This window comes from Electrona antarctica (genome assembly GCF_951216825.1).
Source record: "Electrona antarctica genome assembly, chromosome: 12".
NCBI lineage: Eukaryota > Metazoa > Chordata > Actinopteri > Myctophiformes > Myctophidae > Electrona > Electrona antarctica.
Window position 1 is genome coordinate 20328960 of NC_136793.1, and position 19922 is coordinate 20348881.

At 42.2% G+C, this 19922-nt stretch overlaps 1 protein-coding gene across 1 annotated transcript in view; it reads right to left on the reverse strand.

The window, feature by feature from the left end:
- The window catches only part of adamts3 (ADAM metallopeptidase with thrombospondin type 1 motif, 3), a 173955-nt gene that overhangs the window by 58846 nt on the left and 95187 nt on the right, over nucleotides 1-19922 (reverse strand). The window contains exons 8-10 of the mRNA XM_079516259.1: nucleotides 14230-14335; nucleotides 7153-7296; nucleotides 5951-6083 (exon numbers count right to left, since the gene is read on the reverse strand). Of these exons, the coding sequence (XP_079372385.1) occupies nucleotides 5951-6083; nucleotides 7153-7296; nucleotides 14230-14335 (383 nt within the window). The remainder of the gene's footprint in view (nucleotides 1-5950; nucleotides 6084-7152; nucleotides 7297-14229; nucleotides 14336-19922) is intronic.

A 19922-nucleotide genomic window follows, 5' to 3' on the forward strand; every position in this document is an offset into this window, starting at 1 on the left:
GATACTGTATATATATAATTCAGAGATCCATTGTGTATATCTAGTGTTAGACCGTTATCTTTTTTTGTTTGATCAAATTTGTGTTCTTCCTTCCTCTTTAATTTGAAAAGAAAAGAAAAGAAAGAAACATGTATTGTGTTATACGTACTGTATACAGTACATCACTGTTGTTTCCCTCTCCTTTAATGTCTTTGCTAACCCGGAGTTCTTAAAAAACAAAAACAAAAAAACATTGTGTTCTTCCCTGTGGCTCTCCTTTGTTTACAACCTTACTGCTGTCACTGCTACCTATATATAACATCTGAATTCCCTCCAGGGATCAATAAATGATTCTATTTCATTTAATGGAAGTGTCTGAGGTGTTTCAAAGCCCAGAGAACAAGGCTCGGGAAGTGGGTTTTCCCTGAGGCTGTCAGAGCCCTGAACAAGGACAAAAAGATAAATAAACAACTATAAAAAACAACAACATAAAAGTGTGTTCCTGCAGACTTTTAAAGGTGGTATAGACAAATCTCACGCAAATCGAAGTATAGCTACAAAGCTTGTAGATCTGCTATTTACGACACAAATCTTCTTTTATGGGTCCAGATGGGGGACCACGGCCAAAAGCATACAGATTTAGTATGCTTGAGAACCACTGACTGGAATACACTAACCAGAAACATGAACATCTGGAATACACTAACCAGAATAATGAACATCTACTGTATCTAGAATGGTAAAAAGGACTAACCATTTGAACCCTCAGAACGTAAGTGTAAATCAGCTTTTTTCGAAAAGATGCTTGGTGTAGAAGACAAAAAGAGCGGACCAAGCACAGAGCCAACCTCAACTAAGAATTATATTACTAGAGGGTTAAAATTCAAACTCATTACAAATCCTTTAAAATACACACTTCTGGGCCTGTTCTCTATTTAACAGAAACAATAGACATGCATTGTGTATTGCTGTGAGTCGTTGGGGGATATTTATTTTATTACATTATTTAATGTTTGCTTTTTTTCATATCTATGTATTGATCAATCCCTTTGTGGAAATGTCCTATTCATTTGGCCATGCATTTCTTTCTTGTTTGTTTCATTTATAAAATAAATAAATGCAAAAAAAATAATAATAATAATAATGTAAATGCCTTACAGTGTATAAAAGTGACTGTTAGGCTTTTATGCTTACAGAGTATACCATGTATTGACTGTATAAAGTGACTAAATGTACCACAAAAGGGCTGTCAGAGGAGCTTTAGAAGATGACAGAAGCTTTTGTTACTTTCTTTCTTTCACACTTATGCACAGAATATCCATGTACTGTAATTTAATCACTCACTTGTATTGTTGTTTTTACACTAATGATATAGTATAAGATCAAGAGAGGTTGGGGGATAGAAGGATTTCTTTGGCTCAAGCCTAGTAATTGAGTACCACAGACGAAAAACAGTCTAAGTCCAAATTTCAGACTGACCCCTCCACGAAAAGGCCTCGTTGTCCTGAACCCTTATCTATCATTTATATATTATGGATCAATAGTGTGGACTTAGACTGTTATTCGTCTGTGGTACTCAATTATTGAGGGCGGAATTCATTACCATTTTGGTCTATGACGGTGACAAGTATTGTTGTTCTATTCCTAGACCTTAAAACTCATGAGGGGCGAAAAACAATTAGCTCTGAAATCAAACCCCTGTTGGGGTATAGCAGCATTTCAGAATAAAACAAAAACTTTCACCTGTAGTTGACAGGAGGAGCTCTTTTAGCATGTAAACAAACTCAAACAAAGCTGATTCTGACTATATAGAACATCACCAAACCCAGTACTGTTTGTTTTTTTTAATAAAAAGGTTAACCTATTGATTTTGCAAATTTTATTTAAGAAATCGACACTCATGTGTTTTCTTGCCCAAATTTGGAGTTACATCATGGCAAGGTAACTACACAACCCAAACCTCTACCAAAGTGATCTTGTCCTTTAACTTAATGTGACCTAGCTGGCACACTTCATTAGTATTCAAACTGTGCGTCATCACACAGTATGAAACTGGAATGGACATTCGTCTAGATTCAGTCTATTGACTTTTGCAATCGAAGATGGGGCCACCGCCAAAAATGAAGACGTTGGTTCTAAGCAATCTTTTTAAGAGAAGCAACCTCGCCTGAGGGCGAGGTCGCTTCTCGCCCTCAGGCGTCTTACTGGTTACGTGTGTGTGTGTGTGTGTGTGTGTGTGTGCGTGCGTGCGTGCGTGCGTGCGTGCGTGCGTGCGTGCGTGCGTGCGTGCGTGCGTGCGTTAGAGACTGACATTTTGTCGGAACTCCCGCGGGTCACGGGATTCCCGCAGGATTCCCGCGGGATGGGATTAATATTTTTATTAATCCCGTGATCGGGATGGGACGGGAATGAAAGTCAACAGGAGCGTGCAGGAGCGTGAATTACATTTTCAACTGGTCGCGCTGCCAACCAAAAGAACAGAAGCGCCCATCTTTGTTGTAGTCATCTTTCAGTGAGCCAACACTCTTTTGACTTGCGTCAGCAAGTCAAAAGAACTACATACCCCAGCAGTGCTAATGCTTCCAGGCTCCGCTCCAACTGGGAGAGGATGAAAACTTCCTTCATGCAATCCAGTGGACGTTTCATAAAGTTTAATATGAAGACATCGCAGTGCGGCCGTGCATGATTCTGCATCGCGCCGGTGATGTGATTATAATCGATTATTTATAGCCAGATCATCCTGATGCATTTGTTTCCCCTGGCAGTGGCAACGTTGCAACTTGCAATTGTGATGCTGCGTTAGCTACATGCTAACGCTGTTACTGTTGGCACTTGCTTGGCTCCCTGAACAGCTGTCTGAGGCTGAGCGAATGTTCTACAATACATCGTCTCCCTTCTTTCTCCCAAACGAGTCCCATACACCAGTGGTTCCAAAACATTTTCATGTCAAGGACCCCTAAATCAACATTTATTAGCCCGCGGACCCCCATTTGAAAAGATGCCAGGGACCCCCATAAGAGAAGATCTGTATTACGTTTATTACTGTGTGTAAAAAATATTTATATTATGTTTTTATTGGCTATTATATATCTCAACAATTGACAAAGCACTTGTCAACAGTCAGAACTGTTCTTGGTTTTGTTTTAATATTATAATATTAATATTCATATATATATATATGAATATGATATACTGTATTTGGTAGTCAAAGTTAAATCCACCATTGCCCACTTTATTTTTATTTTTTTTATTGGTAGGCTATCTGTCTTGAGAAGCAGGACGAGATAGATGGATAGATGGATAGATGAATAGATAGAATAACTTTTCCTAATGGAAAAAAAAACAGGAGCGGGATGGGAGCGGGAGTAATTTCGAGTGGGAGCGGGATGGGATCAGGAGTCATTCTACAGGAGTGGGACAGGATGGGATTTTGTTTTTTACTCTGGCCCAGGATTGGGACAGGACAGGATTTTTTCTGCAGGAGTGGGATGGGACAGGAGTGAAAATCCACTCCTGTGTCAGTCTCTAGCGTGCGTGCGTGTGCGCGGTTAATTCATTCGGTGACTACGCATGTGCACGTGCAAAGCAACCAGATGACCTCTCCCACTCTCACTCACTCATTTCTGCCCTCTCCCTCTCACTAATCCTCTTTCTACCACACCAAAATTCAATCCTGTACATCTAACCCAAGGAAGCTCTTCTCCCTTGATTCTACTCCCTTGTTTTTGTCACCTGCTTCGAGAAGAAGGTTGATGACCTCTTCCCATCTTCCCCCTATAATGACGGGTCTGACTCACCCAAAACTAACCCCAACATATCATGACTGTCTTGGCTCCAAACTATGGAATGAACTTCTCATTGCAATCAGAACTGCAGACTCAATCATTTGTTGTTCTTGCTTACTGTAAATCGCTCTGTATTAACAGCGTCTGCTAAATGCCTAATACCTTGTAATTGTAATCGTGAGTGTACAGTACAGTATATACCACACACACACGTGTGGTATATACAGTACGCAATACGCATGTGTGTGTGTGTGTGTGTGTGTGTGTGTGTGTGTGTGTGTGTGTGTGTGTGTGTGTGTGTGTGTGTGTGTGTGTGTGTGTGTGTGTGTGTGTGTGCGCGTGCGTGCGTGTGCCGTGCATGTGGGAGGGAATAATTATAGAATGCCATCCAAAAAAGAAAACACACTGTTTGGCCTCACAGATAAAATCAAAAGCTGGTCATCAAAAGCTGGTCATAAAGCAGGGCAAATTTGCCCTTTTGGAGGAACAGAACATTTAAAAATATATATATTAGAAGCCCATCATCTGTAATCACAGAACAATTTCAGATAATTGGATCCTCAATCCTTTTGTTAAGCCTGTCACTGTCTGAGCAGGAGGCGCTAATTGATCTTTCACTGGATGAGTTATTGAAAGTAAATTTCACTGGACCGCCCCCTCGCAACGAATCAGTTCATTACACCACCAAGGGTAGTGTAATGCTGCGCTGAGAAAGCTTGTCCCCTTTGCATCGGCATACCTTTGTGAGTCCTGCATTTCGGCATTGACATTTGAAAAGATAATTAAACAATGATCTTGTCTGAGAGTACAGTACAAGCGGATATTGGACTCTTCCTCGGCTCAATGTGGTGCTGATGAGGGGGTGAATACTCCACTGTAGAGTGGATCTCTAGCCTGCTCGTCATGTGTCAGGGCTGAATACTGGTGTAGTGTGAACTAGATACCATATTCTCAATCTCAACTCTCAATTCCTATACCAATAGATCAACTCCAAAGCAAAGCTAGCAAAAAAATGAAAACATAGACCTGGTCTAGTTATGCCCTATCAACGCATATTAAAGGACCACTTCACCACTTTTCAACCTATCTTCATATAATAGGTCCTCACTAATAATCATTAAAAATGGCACAATATTCTACTCAGTCTGTCTCTCAGAGGAGGGCTGTGGGCAGTTCAGAAACATGTCCACCAGTGACATCATCGATGGGGAATCCAAGCTAATAGAAATTGCAGGCTTTCTAGTCCTGTAAAGTTGCAATGCGAAAATGGAAGCCATCGTTTTCACAATAATAAAAAACAAAACAAAAACAAATTAAATTGTAAAAAAAAATCTGCCTAACAATCCAAAAAAAATCTGTACATTGAAACTACCGTATATAAACCCTATAGTGTTAGGATCTGTCTACATAATGCAATTAAAATTACATTGTTAGCCTTTGCACAAGCTTGCAAGGCCGTCGTGGCTATGGCATGGTACGGCTTCCGGATCAGAGGACAACCAGAAAAAACATGATCCAGGCAAATTGATCACGTATCAAATCCTATTATAAGATTTCACAACAAAGAAAATCTCTGCTTTCTGTTCCCAGACAGCATTTTGGTGAAAACATTCATCTGCCAATAACTATAGAACATCTTTCTGATGAAAGTAGAGACTTTCTTTCAAAATGATATGCCTTTCCAGAAGTTAGATTTCCATAATTGTTTTAGTATTATTTATTTAGCATACCCAATAGTATCCATTGACAAATCTCTTCTATCAATTATTTGTGGTTTCAACCATATACTGACCTATCTACTGTAATATTGGATTCATTGCAAACAGACCACTAGGGTGTGAGCCCAACTCGTTTGCGATGGTTTTTGAAAACATTATGGCCATACCTAACACCATGCCAAAAATCTAAAACTTTTAGATTTTCATGAATTCTGTCCCAGCTATTTTTGAGATATTTGGTGTTTACATATAGTCTTAGAACAAAATATTCTGTGGGTCTTGAAATCTTAGTAAAAAACTGCTGGCAGTGGCTGCAGACTGCAAACTCCAGCAGTTAATGAGTTAAGCCTCAAGAAATCCCACATTTGCTTATTTTGCACTGCTCCTATTACTGAAACTGTCAGACTTTCCTTGGAACAGAGACCCAACACTATGTTTGGTTTAATTGAGGCCGGCAGCAATACTCACTGAGGTGCAGATCTTATAGCCCACTCCAAAGTCAAATCGACACTGTTCGTCCATGGAGTAGTTGATGCCAGGAAGTTCAGGGAGTTGAGGCCAGTCATGCTTGAACGGGTCGTCTAGCAGGCAATCATAGGAGCTTTGAGAGAAAAGACAGATAAAGCCAGAAGTACACACTTTGTCAGAAGAATTAACTGAAATGCACACACACACACACACACACACACACACACACACACACACACACACACACACACACACACACACACACACACACACACACACACACACACACACACACACACACACACACACACACACACACACACACACACACACACACGTCCAACCTATTGTTCAATTACTCCTGTTATCTGATGTACTCATTGATGTTCTGTTACAATGTGTTCATTGTTTACACACAGAAGCATTCGTGCTGTTGTTATTACCTCTAACCATACGTTTGATAATGTTTTCTGGTTCTAAAATGTATCGATTGTCTCTCTGTGCCAGAAACTCTAACAAGAGTTGGACTCATTTTGATTTCAAACATGCAGGCACTGTATATAATTTAAATTCTTTCACATTAATTGTCACAGCATCGATAATAACACAAATTAACTTGATTTATGAAACCTTCAGAGATGGAGGCGTGTTTGTGAACAAGCCAAGATGACATTACTGATTGCTTTGTGAAATAGTAAGATATGACAGGCCTTTGTGTTTATTTTAAACTTGCTTTATTATATTGTATTTCTTTTCTGTTTTGTTAGGCGACCTTGGGTGACCTGAAAGGCGCTATATAAATAAAATGTATTATTATTATTATTATATATATTTTTTACAAGTCATAGACACGTGTAACCACCAACAACTGACCACCGGACTGTGACGTCTGACCTGAGGACGGCGCAGGACGCTATGGGAGTTTCTCCCAGATAACAAACTATAAATATGCCTGAATTTTGTGTGTATCTTCAGAATATTCTCATGGAATAAACACATTGTCATTTCCACCCATCTGTCGACTTAACACAGCAGCTTGTAGAGCCACAATTATTTACCGGTATGAACATTTTCAAAAGATGAATTCACTGTATACAGATGAATGGAAATTCTGACAATGATGCAAAAATATAATCGCGATTATCGAAAATAATCATGAACTGGTCGACAGGTCGAAATGTGAAGGGACGGATCAAACTCACTTGATGTATCTCTTGAGCTCCTGTCCGCTGCACATTGACCAGTGGTAGCGATGGAAGGCAGCTTGGACCAGGGGGGCCATGACACTTCCCATAGCCGTCTCATCACCACAGCGGTTCCCCTGTCCATCATGCTCCATGCCCAATCTGTTCCCCAGAGGCAAAAACAAAAGGAAGCATCATGTCAAAATAAAATATGAAAAAATCTAACTCCATAACTGAAACATTCCAGCACCTGTGAAGTCTTGTGATTTTTTTTTGTTTTGCTTAGTTGCTTGGTATGTTTCCATTATAACCAGAGCCACTAAAGTAGGAGGTATGGCATCCTATGATCTTACTGTAAATGCGCAAAATCTCTGTGTACGTACTGTATATGCGTGTGTGTCACCAGCCGAACCCTTTGACAGATTGATTTCAAACCCAAATGCACTGCTTTTTAAAATAAAATAGAAATTCTACACTCACTGCCCCGGCCAGCCCCTACATGCTATCTAGCAACAAAAAAAACACAGCCAAGCATAGGCTGCTCGAAATCAGTGGGGAAAGATATATATGTATATATATTATAACCTTAAGTTAATCTAGGGCACGGTGACTCAAGTTAGAAACCTTGGGGAACCACAGTCAATACCTACCGCTGAGCCACGTCAGCGGGGTCTGGCCATGCAATACGCCTTCGGAGTGCTTGACTGCCAGAGACACAATAACCTACAGTACTACAAACCAGAGGCGACATCACTCCTGAGAGGAGACCAACACCTTCTCTGCACCAGGATCCTTTATATTGTGCTGTTCACGGTTTAACTTGTAAAAAAAAGAAAATAAAAAAAAGTAAACTCTTACTAAGTAAGTCGTTCCATACTGATTCACAAAAATAGTAGATCTGCTATGTTTCCCATTTTGGAATAAAAAGAAAGAATCTTTGACACATTATGACAATTTGCCCAAAATACAGATACCAAGGTTAACATGGTATCTACGTAACAGGATCTACAGTAGTTTAATTTCATTGTTATCAGATTCTCTCATCTCTGCAGACTTGAAACTGCATTGAAATTTGATTCTCAATCAAGAGTGTGTCAGCGTTGTGACAATGAGGGTGTGACTTGGGTATAAGCCTTCAGGTCCACGAGCACAGTCAACATTAAGAGCAGAAATACCTTAGGTGGATATATGATGATTTAAAGTTGCAATCAGTAAACTTTTATGTGTAAATAGCCGATCTCCAAGCTCACAACACATACAGTAGCTTTATCATTTTTTTATTTATTTTTGGGGGGAGAACTCTTTGGACCAATGACATGAAAGTCACCAGATTGAAAGTCGTTAATAGCCAACTGACACTAATATACACTTGACAGCATGAATCTTCACAAAATAGAAAATACTCAAAACTGTGTGTAATACGGGAGCACAACTTGCTCCCTCCAAGCTACTAACAGTGACAAGCTAGTTAGCTCAGAACTCGATAGAAAGTTTCCAAGCTCGCTGGCACTCCATACTTCCCTCATTTGCCGTCACAGCCTCTCGTATTTTCTGTCAGCGTTTTTTAATGAAACGGTGTGGCCTGAACAGCATCGTGTGACGTGTCTAACCAGATGGCATGCTTTATTCATAGGTGAAAGGAGACAGCCCAGGCATGCTGAAATAACTTGCTCAATACTTTCTCCCACACACACTTGCCATTTGGGGAGACGAAACATTTAACACAGCGTTTCCCTATCTTCGCGGCCCACTCATCTGACCGACTGGATCAATGGAACTAACTGGCATACTTTAAATTCTTATTAGTCAATATCACAATTCACAATGAACATTTTACATAATGTGTAACTCTCACTCCAAACAACACAGTGGCTACAAATCAATTACTTCAGCACGACTAAGCCATCCAGTTTGTGAGAATTGACATACATGCATGACTCTCAGCATGTTGTTTATATGGCTACTCAATATGTCTGTGTATGGTATGGCCCTCATTTATCAACGCGGCATACGGCTTACATGTAGCTTTATACAGTAGTTAGGAAAGGATGCTGGTTGGGGTTGGTATTAAACCATTAAAACTGGGAACGCATCTGTGTCATTTTAGATTTTTGCATTGGCTACTCAAAATTAGCAGATCTACAAGCTCATATCACTTTGAAAGTGTGAGAACTACTGATTTAGAAGGCACGGGTAGAATGGGTCTCATGTCTAAATGGGTTAAACACATTGGATTTAGGGCTCGGGGTTTGAGTTATGCCTGATTTATACTTTACGTGCCAGTTGTCTAGACGGAAAATTGCAGATCTACAAGCTACGCACTTGTAGATCGGCTATTATCAGCTTTAGAAAAAAGAAATCACGCCTGTGTGAACTGAGCGGTGCAACTATGCTGTTATTGTTATAGGTACTGTACTGAACCCCAGGTCGCCCAACAGTGCCACCCCAGGTCATAGAGCGCTACTACAGCTCTCTGTGCTGAAATGGACATACACAGGGACGGACACACACACACACACACACACACACACACACAGCTGCGTATTTGGAGTGGCTAGGCACCGCAAAAAAAAAACATGATAAAATCACCTTCCTAAAATGTTGATGTCCTCACAAGTAAAATACAAACGTGTGTTGTGTTTGTGTCACAAATGCATGTGTGCACTTGTGTGTGTGTGTGTTTGTGTGTGTGTGTGTGTGTGTGTGTGTGTGTGTGTGTGTGTGTGTGTGTGTGTGTTTGTGTGCGTGCGTGCGTGCGTGTGTGCGTGCGTGCGTGCGTGCTAATCTTCAAAAATACAATATGTCTGTCAAATACCCTGAAGAAGGCTGTGTTGGCTTGATAAAGACTTTGAAAACTTTTTCAGAAGAGAGCCTTGGTTTCTTTTTCCTTAGTTGCAAGTTTTCAGTCCCCTAACAAAGAGCATCTTCGCTACCCTTTTTTGAACTTCCGAGCACCCAGACGCTTTCTTTTTACAGAAGGTTTTTCATGCTTAAATCGAAAGGTTGACCTTTTGCTGTTGCAAACTGTGTAGGATCAACATGCAGCTGAACCTCTACGGATGCCCAACATTGATTTTTTTATGGTTTTACAAAGAAAAGGCTTAAAGGGCCACTTCACCCCTTTTGCAACCAGATCTTATTTTAATGATGTTTGGGAGACAAGAAACACTTTCCTGGGGTTTTTATGTGGGTAATATGTGTTTTTAGATATTTCAGTATTTCAAAGTGTCCATGGGCTCCATGGTGTCATGGACACTGGGCTCACTTATTTCCTGGACTACATCAAGGAAGCTTTGAGAAGGAAGAGAGGTGGTCACGTGGCTGCGCCATGACACTTTCATGGACACTTTCATGGGAGCCAAACTACCCGGAAGTTTGGCAGAATGCACTGGAGTCGATGAGAGCTCAGTGACCAGCTCATGAACAAACATTATTTATGAATGACTGAGACCTTTTGTAAAGTATATAGAAAAGAATACCAGCACTCACGTAGTATCCTGGAAGGATTAAAGCTTTATTTTGTTTCCCCCCAGCAGCAAACAACAGTAAGGACGTTTCGGCCCGAGAGCCTTCTTCAGCGTAAATCTAGAGAACACTGTGTAGGTGTCACTTATAAAGAGGACCTAGGTGTCACGCACATAGTGGTCCGGGTGCACCTCGAGTTATCTCAGTTTACCTCATACAAGACAGTTACATCATAATTTTGCTGTTACATAGTTTTTTTTAGTTTTTTTTCTTTTACTACAAGAAGCATGGTATTTATTAAACAAGAAACAGTAAAGGCTCTCGGGCCGAAACGTCCTTATTGTTGTTTGCTGCTGGGGGGAAACAAAATAAAGCTTTAATCCTTCCAGGATACTACGTGAGTGCTGGTATTCTTTTCTATAGACGGTATCTTCCAGAACCGTGCACCCGTGGCATTATGACGTGGAAATACTCAACCGAGTGCTTGCTTTTGCTTTCCTCTTCAAGTTACCTTTTGTAAAGTAATCACTTCTGGAAAATAACAGAAGACATGTAACACATTATTGTCTGCTGTGTTGCTTTTCGTGGAGGACAACAAAGGCAACAACAATGAAGGTGCAAACTTTCATCAACAGCTGCCTGAGGAGAATTCTGAGCATCCGCTGGCCAGACACCATCAGCAATAATGACCTCTGGCAGAGAGCGAGGCTACCACCAGTGGAAGAGGAGATTAAGAGAAGAAGGTGGGGATGGATCGGCCACACACTTCGGAAGCCCAATACCAGCATCACAAGACAAGCCCTTAGATGGAACCCGCAAGGCAAAAGAAATAGAGGGAGGCCGAAGAACACCTGGCGCAGGGACCTTGAGACTGACATAAAGCAGTGTGGACTGACATGGAAACAGCTGGAAAAGAAGGCCCAGGATAGAGGAGTCTGGCGAACTGTAGTCAACGGCCTATGCTCCATGAAAAGGAGCGATAGGCATAAGTAAGTAAGTAAGTGTTGCTTTTCGATGTGTACACTTTGTAATGTTTATAGAGGTATGGTATCTAAAGAGCACAAAGTACCTTTCTGAACGTGCCAAGTATCGCGAGACTTCCCACCGTTTCCTGTCTGTCAGCCAAATCTCGCGATACTTCAGAGCCAGAAACGATACCTGCTGCTGTTTAGATTATATACTGTGCACTCTGTGTACATCGAAAAGTAAGTGATTAGAAAACAACCTGTGTCTTCTTTTATATTCCTGAACCAATTATATGACAAAGGTCTCAATTGTTCATAAATAATGTTTGTTATGAGCTGTCCAGCCGGCTCCATTCACTGCCCTGTATTCATTGCACTGCCGGTGTGAGTTTGGCTCCCATGAAAGTGTCCATGAAAGTGTCACGGCGCAGCCCAGTCACGTGGCCACTTCTCTTCCTTCTCAAAGCTTCCTTGGACTACATGTTGTCTCAGTAAGACAGCATAGGGGGAGGCCCTATCCACAAGGAGGAGCAGTGGACCAAAGCATTATGGGAATTGTAGTCCAGGAAGGAAGTGAGCCCAGTGGCCCGTTTTGAACAAAATGCCACATATCATGATTGTGGTGAAACTTTGCATGCACATTTGCACTACGTTGAGAAACAAATGCCACCCTTTTAACATTGCCCTATTATAGTGCCACCAGGAGGCAGATCGTGCATTTCCCGTCAGTCAATCAGTCAGTCAGTCAGTTGTTTGGTCACCCCAGGTGACCATATATGGTCATGCCTTGTGACATCACGTGACATCAACAGGGATGGAGATCCTAACCATCCATCTTTGATGTCTCCGTTTTGACTGATCCCTGTCCATTTAAACTCTAGACGGGCCTGCCCCAAAGTTATTAGTGCAGCCGCGCCCGGCAGCCCGTGAAAACAAGAGTTCTTAACAGGCCCGAAAATTAAGGCCCGGCCCTACCTGGGCCCTCATCAAACCCTGTACACTCAAGACACTTCCCCCGCTGCCACACTAGAGTTCTCTTCAGGCCCGAAAATTAAGGCCCGGCCCTAACTGGGCCCTCATCAAACCCTGTACACTCAAGACACTGCCCCCGCTGCTACCCTTAGATCTCCATATATGGAGCTGACCTGTTCTGACATTCCATATGTTGATCTGACCACATCAAACCCTGTACACTCAAGACACGCTCCATATATGGCCAGTACAGAATTCATTCCATATATGTTGATCTGACCCCCCATGCCAAAGCACCAGCATTCACCCAGCAGTCTGCTGACACCTAGGCAGGTGCGTGTGCCGTGCACGCAGGCGTCTCACTGATATTACTCTCACAAATGCTGTCCAAATATCATGCAAATCGGTACACATTATCTCTATACATAGTCAAGTGATCAAGACGGATCCGTCCTAAAATATGTTTCAAATTCCATCCTGATGGAACATTGCTGGCCCACAATAACCTACCTGACCGGCGGTGAAGCACTTCATTATGAACGACAGCCGCTGTGGGCTGATGAATGAACCTGCAGATGCTCAAAACCAATTATCCAGAACTTCAGACGTCGGCGTCATTCCTTTGGGAATAATGTGTTGTTATGTGACTCACAAGCAAGCTCTGCTTTTCATCTTCCCTCAGAAGGATCCTTGCAGTCAGATGTAATTTCCGAGGACACCTAGGGCTCCATTTTCGTCACCGCTAAACCCCTTATCCCTAAACTTCTTTGCCTTTTTTTACTATTTTGAAAAACATTTTTGAATAGTTCAACTAGCCAATCTGCAATGACACTTTGTGAGCTTGTAGACTGGCCATTTTAACTATTCAATAATGTTTTGCAAGAAGAAGAAGAAGTTTAGGGATAAGGGGTTTAGCGGTGACGAAAAGGGAGCCCATACTGTACAGTCTTTACACATTTAGGGTCCTCTATCATCAGACATAGTGGCCGAAAGTGGTATTGCAATATGGGTCTGGCACTATGCATTGCACGCGTCCACGTGCCATGCTCCATACTTGAACGCTATGTTTCATACGTGAACGTGCGCAATGATATCAACGGCCCAGCGCATTCACGTATGGCCCATAAGCAATCCCAGAAAGCACTGTTTCCAACCCGGAAGAACGCCTCATGCGCTGCTGGGTGAGCAACTCAATGCAAGTGGATGAGAGGAGAAATCCGGTGACGTCTCTATTATTTATAACTCTATGGCATTGGGGCCTATGGCTGACTAGGCTTCGTCATTACCGTAGCTCAAACTGTGGACGGATCCCTATGGATAAATGGATTTGCAGATGAACTCAATGAAGTGGAACATACTGTACTGTACTGGTTATCAAATGCTCAAGGCGTGTCTGCTTAAAACGGTCCCTGGTGTTACAATCACATCAATCAATCCCCAGGCTTTTTGTCCACTAAGCACATGGTATTGCACATCAAGAATATTACTGGCACACACGCACGCGCATACACACACACACACACACACACACACACACACACACACACACACACACACACACACACACACACACACACACACACACACACACACACACACACACACACACACACACACACACACACACACACACACACACACACACACACACACACACACACACACACACACACACACACACACAGGAACCTACACATGTCCAGTCTCGTGGGCGACAACAAATGCTGAGGAGAAGCCATCTTCATGGTTGAGGGTGCAACTCCGCACTGGGTGGCACATGCCTGTTACTGGAGCATAACCTGGCAGCGGGAAGGAGAGGAGAAAGGGATGAGTTGACATAGCAATGGTGGAAATGTGTTTATGAATATTCTAAGTGAATTGAATTAGGACAGGGTGATATGACTTAAGACGTAAGCGCATTAAACACCGGCGGCATTAGACGCGCGCCAGAGCACACTGATGTCCCGCCCGCTGTTCTGGTACGCCACTGTTCTATTTCCTGGCGTTACAGTGAGGGGTACAAAAAATGTGTGCGTATTCTCTATTATTGTACTTTTGCAAACCTGAGGCTATTCCTTGTGCCAGCACTGAGATCCCACAGTCAACTGATTCCATCTCATGATAGTGACCTTTAACCTTCCACCTTTACTCACACATGCTTCTCTATTATGAACTCTCGCAAACCTATCTGTTAAATTCCACTGACACAGACTGCGTGATGGAGTTACAAAAATTGGGAACATATTTGACCAGAGAATAGATAGAACTGTAATAATTCAAGCCAGGAGCCATACACCCACACAGTTCACCTTCCCAACACACTGCATGCATATACATACACGTGCACGCGCACATACTGTACACGCGCACGCACGCACGCACGCACGCACGCACGCACGCACGCACGCACGCACGCACGCACGCACGTAAATGAGTCATGGACAGTCAATATTGACTGAGGTGGTTCTCTGTAAAAAACAAAGCATTCCATCTCATAATGGCATAATAGTCACTCTCCCAGAAGGATCCGCCGGGAGAATCTACACGCAGCTGCGCGACATGAGACTAATTAATTAGAGCGACAGAGAGAGAGAGGAGTGTGTGTGTGTGTGTGTGTGTGTGTGTGCGTGTGTGCGTCAATTTAACAAAAGTGGCAGACGATCAGAAATCAGCAGAGAGTGATTGACGTTTGCGCTACTCTATGCCCAACTGAAGTGGACTCGGTCCCAGACTTTTTTTTTTCTCCCTGGAAAAAAAAACGTCTGGGTTTCCGAGGCTACTATAACACTCACTTCAACAACAGTCCTCCATACAGTTCTCCTTCAGTCCACTGTTTTTCTCTATCCTACCATTAAATCTTTTCAGCAAGTGAGAATTGGTGAGACTCCTAAAATAATGGTATTGTGCTAAACTAAACAGGGATGCCCATTAGTCCGACAGCCCATTATTGTGATGCACGCTGCGTTCATAATTTGGGGCTTTTTGTTCAAAACAGGCCAATCCTGCAAACTTTGAGAGCCAATGTTAGCCAAATGGAATATGAAATATCGGACAGATCCGTCTTGAACACATGACTTGATTTGGGATTTTTGGACAGAATCTGGAGGAGTAATATCAGTTGGCCTCCTGGTGGCACTATAACAGCTGTTCTGGAAAATTTGGGGCAGAGGTTCATCGTTGGCATCCAGGGAGTGTGTGTGCAAAATTTGGCACCGAGCAGGTTAACGGTGCCGGAGATTAGCTGGTAACAGACGGACGGACGGACGGACTCACTCACACACACACACAGACGGAGTGCATAACATACTCTCTCTCCATGCCTTCGGCCAGGTGGAGACAATATTATTTATTTTATCTTGTGTTGTTAATAGCAGACTCCTCACTCAAATGTGCACTTGCAGTTTGGGCAACTCGAAAGCAAACTCCACATGCCCCAACATTTTATTTACCTGCCATAGTGTGCCTACCCTTTACCCCTGTGTTGGATCGGTGGTTAGACTGGCATATTCGCCGATACCGATATGACATGATATGACCAAAAAGAGCCAATACCGATACTTTTCCGATACCAATACAGTATCAGGACATCTCTAATTAAAATGATCAATTTTATAAAAATTAGTCTGGTCACTCTGGTGCACCATAATGACAGTGTCATGTTCCGTTTAACATTGTTCTTTGAAATCACAATCCAAATTATATCCATAACGTTACTGTAACTATGGGGCGTAGAGCAAACTTTTGGTGAGCAGGCATATTATAAAAAAACACCTTCTGATAGTAAGTTAGTTAAAATTGTCTTAATACATGTCAAATGTCAGTTATAATCAGGGGGCAGATGGGCCTGATGGGGGGGAAGGAACTGGTTTGAATAACATATTCCTTCCACACGTTACGTCCTACTGAGGAAACCCCCCCTGTCAGGTGAAAAGAAGCGGCCAGCTCACTCCTTATGGATTGAGGGCTCTCCACAGGGCTCTCCACAGGTTGTCAGAGGGAGAGTAGCACCCAAGATTACAGCTAAGGCAATTGGCACCAGGTGAAAAAAGGGGCTACAAAATCGTAGGAGAAAAAAAGTAAGAAATAATAATCACTGCTCCGCTCTGACAGTCCGCTCCGCTCTGACATTGTCACAGCTCTGACAATTTGAGTACGGTAATCACTATTCGTGACAACTGCCAGTGCCTATTCTTCTCTCTCCAAGCGTGCGTGCGTGCATGTGTGTGTGTGTGTGTGTGTGTGTGTGTGTGTGTGTGTGTGTGTGTGTGTGCGCGCGCACGTGCGTGGACCTCAAATCCTGAATGTTTCTCAAATCGGTCAACATCAATGAAGCATAAAAAAATAAATAATAATAAATAGAATTCCATCATCGGTGAAAACGGTTCGTCTGGCAGTTATTAAAAATTATTTCATTTCAAACCATGTCATGCAGCCGACACAGGGACGCTTCATGTCCCTGTGCTTTTGACATTCATTTATCAGATGTGATCAAAATCTAGCAATGAAGTGGAGGAAACCCTGTGGAATAAGTGATTGTTGGATGATTTCCCCACAGACTGCACTGAAGTTCATTCTGCTTTTGATTTGTAAGTTTCTACAGGGAGCCACGGAGCCCATTATCTCCCGATGACTTTTTGTGGCTCGAAGACCTAACGAAAACTTGATGAGGGAATTATGTTTGTTGACAGTCTCTCGGAAGACACTAAGCAGCCATCGACAAGGATGCAGGTGTTTTGTTATTTGTTTTTGCCTCCATGTACTGTAGATATGGCTGGGCTTTGATGTGGCAGAGGGGCTATATATCATTCTAAGGGTGATTTATACTTTGTCGCACGCCAGCGCCACCAAAAACACCCAATCTACAAGCTCACAATGCATCGCAGCACGACGGGTCATGAGCTTGCAGATTGGCTATTTTCCGTGTAAATCAGGCATCACCCACACACATACACACACCTGTAACAAGACCATATTACACAACAAGCCTGCACTATAAATGGCTTGATTGTGCCGTGGATGCCAATACGAGTGACGGCTCAATCCATTTTTCTTCCTCCATCTTTGGGGTAAATGTTCAGTGGTGGAAAGTAACAAAGTACATGTACTCATGTAGTGTTCTTAAATAGAGATTTTAGGTAGTTTTACATTTGTATTGTACTTTTTACTCCACTACAATTACTTGACAGATTTAGTCAAGCGTGCAGAAGGGGTGGTCCCGCCCCGGACATATTCAGTTTAATGCGGAGGGGGAGATGTCCCCAGCAACACTCCCGTTACTTCCGCACAGGTGATGCGTAGCAAACAAAAACAACTAATGTACAAGGCTCACATCGTGTTACACTGTTCTGCGTTGTGGGCTTGCAGATCTGCTATACTTATAGGGGGGAGGGGGGGGGGGGTTCTAAAACAGCTGCCTGAGCGCTGAGCTGGAACATAAGAGAACATACAGTAAGCTACCTGAGACGCTCAGACATGTGTGAGTCCATCCTTATATGCCAATACCTGCAGGCCCTGATGCAAAGCAATTGAGCGCCCTACATGGTCATATTGCAATGTCACAGAAAAGTAGGAAAGATAACCGATCTACAAGCTCACAATGTGTCGCAAGCTTGTAGATCTGATATGTTTGCTATTGAAGTGAAAGTGAAAGTGGTAAAGTGTGTCTGTGCGTTTAATAAAGATTTAACCAATACAAAATATTAGCTAAATAATAGCTCTACTGGATCCATTGGAACACAGGTTCTTTCTTCTGGACATACAAGGTTTCTATAAACAGATTGTGTACATGTACATGTGTTTATTGTTTCGATACGGCTGCTGTGGCTCTTAAGGCTCCATGCTGTTCCCATCACACTTGAGTGCCATCAATTTGAGATTAAGCCCTGGGCTGCTATTAAGTGACATGGAGCAGGCTCAAAATCAATTATTCCAGGACATTATGGAAATTGTCAAGTGGACCTTGTCATAGCCAATGGAGACAGATTGGAACTCATATTCTGTATTCTGCAATCTGGCCAGATCAATACATTTATGTCCTGTATTAGATTGGGCCTCTCTCTTTTTGATGTGGAACAAGAATTTAAAAGAAAATTCCCATATGGAAGAAAAAAACGTCAAACTGAGAAAAATATGTAGGAGGAGTTTCAAAAAATGAAAATCAAGTTAGATAATGATCCAAATAATCCAAGGAAATATATTTTTGATTGTACAACTGATAACAAGTTATCCCTGCATTTGGGTAAATCTGTATCGAGAGGTATCCAACTTTTCAGTTGGATGTAACAACAGAGTTAAACTCCAGGAGAAAACTTCAGTTACTTATCTAGGCTGCACATTCGATCAGAGTATTACTAGTGAGTCGATGGCACTCTCAGTTATTGGCAGGATCCATGCAAGGACTAGGGCCCTCATTTATTAATGGAGTGTAAATTATGCCTTAAATTCGAGCGTGGGTTTTGGCGTATGTCAACGTGGCATTTATCAATTGTTCCTTAACAGCCGATCCAAGCGTAAGCTTTGATAAATGTCACGGGTGAAACCGACCGTCATTTAAATACATAATACAAGCATAATTAATGATCAATTATTTATGCTCTGCTTGCCAGGAGTGTAATACTCTTTGTATCTTGTCTATTTGTTTACTTGTTTTGTCATATATAGTTTTTTCTCTTTTTTTGTAAAATATGTATTCATTGTATTGTGTCTACTAGGACACCCTCTAAAACGAGATGCTACAAGGGGTTATTCCTAATGAAGAATTTAAATCCTTTGCCAATACTCACCTCTCCGTTACCATCTGGCCGTACCATACAATCTACAAACCCGGTTGTTAGAGCCTCACTCAGAATATGGTTACAGTTCCGAAAGCACTTTGGCTTAAACCAGATCAGTACTAGATTTTTTCCAGTGGCCAACAATCAGTTTTTCCCTCCATCAATGATGGATAATGCATTTCAATATTGGCACAGGAATGGACTGGTGTTTTTCTGTGATCTCTTTTCTGATGACATGTTCATTTCCTTTGAAACACTTAATGCAGATCATAATATACCCAGATCTCATTTCTTTAGGTTTCTTCAAATTCGCAGTTTTACTCAGAAAAAGCTTCCTTCATACCCCTACTTACCACCCAAGAATCAATTGGACATTATATTGGAATTTAGCCCCATTGCGAAAAAACGTGTGTCTGTGATTTATGATTTGATACGAGATCTAAAACCAGTAACCTGGGACAAGGCAAAAGCTGCCTGGGAGAGAGATCTGGGTGTAGAGCTCCCTGAGGAGATGTGGGAGGACAGTCTACTACGTATTCACACCTCTTCAATGTGCATACGCCATGGTTTAATTCAATTTAAGATACTACATCGGCTTCACTATTCAGGGGAT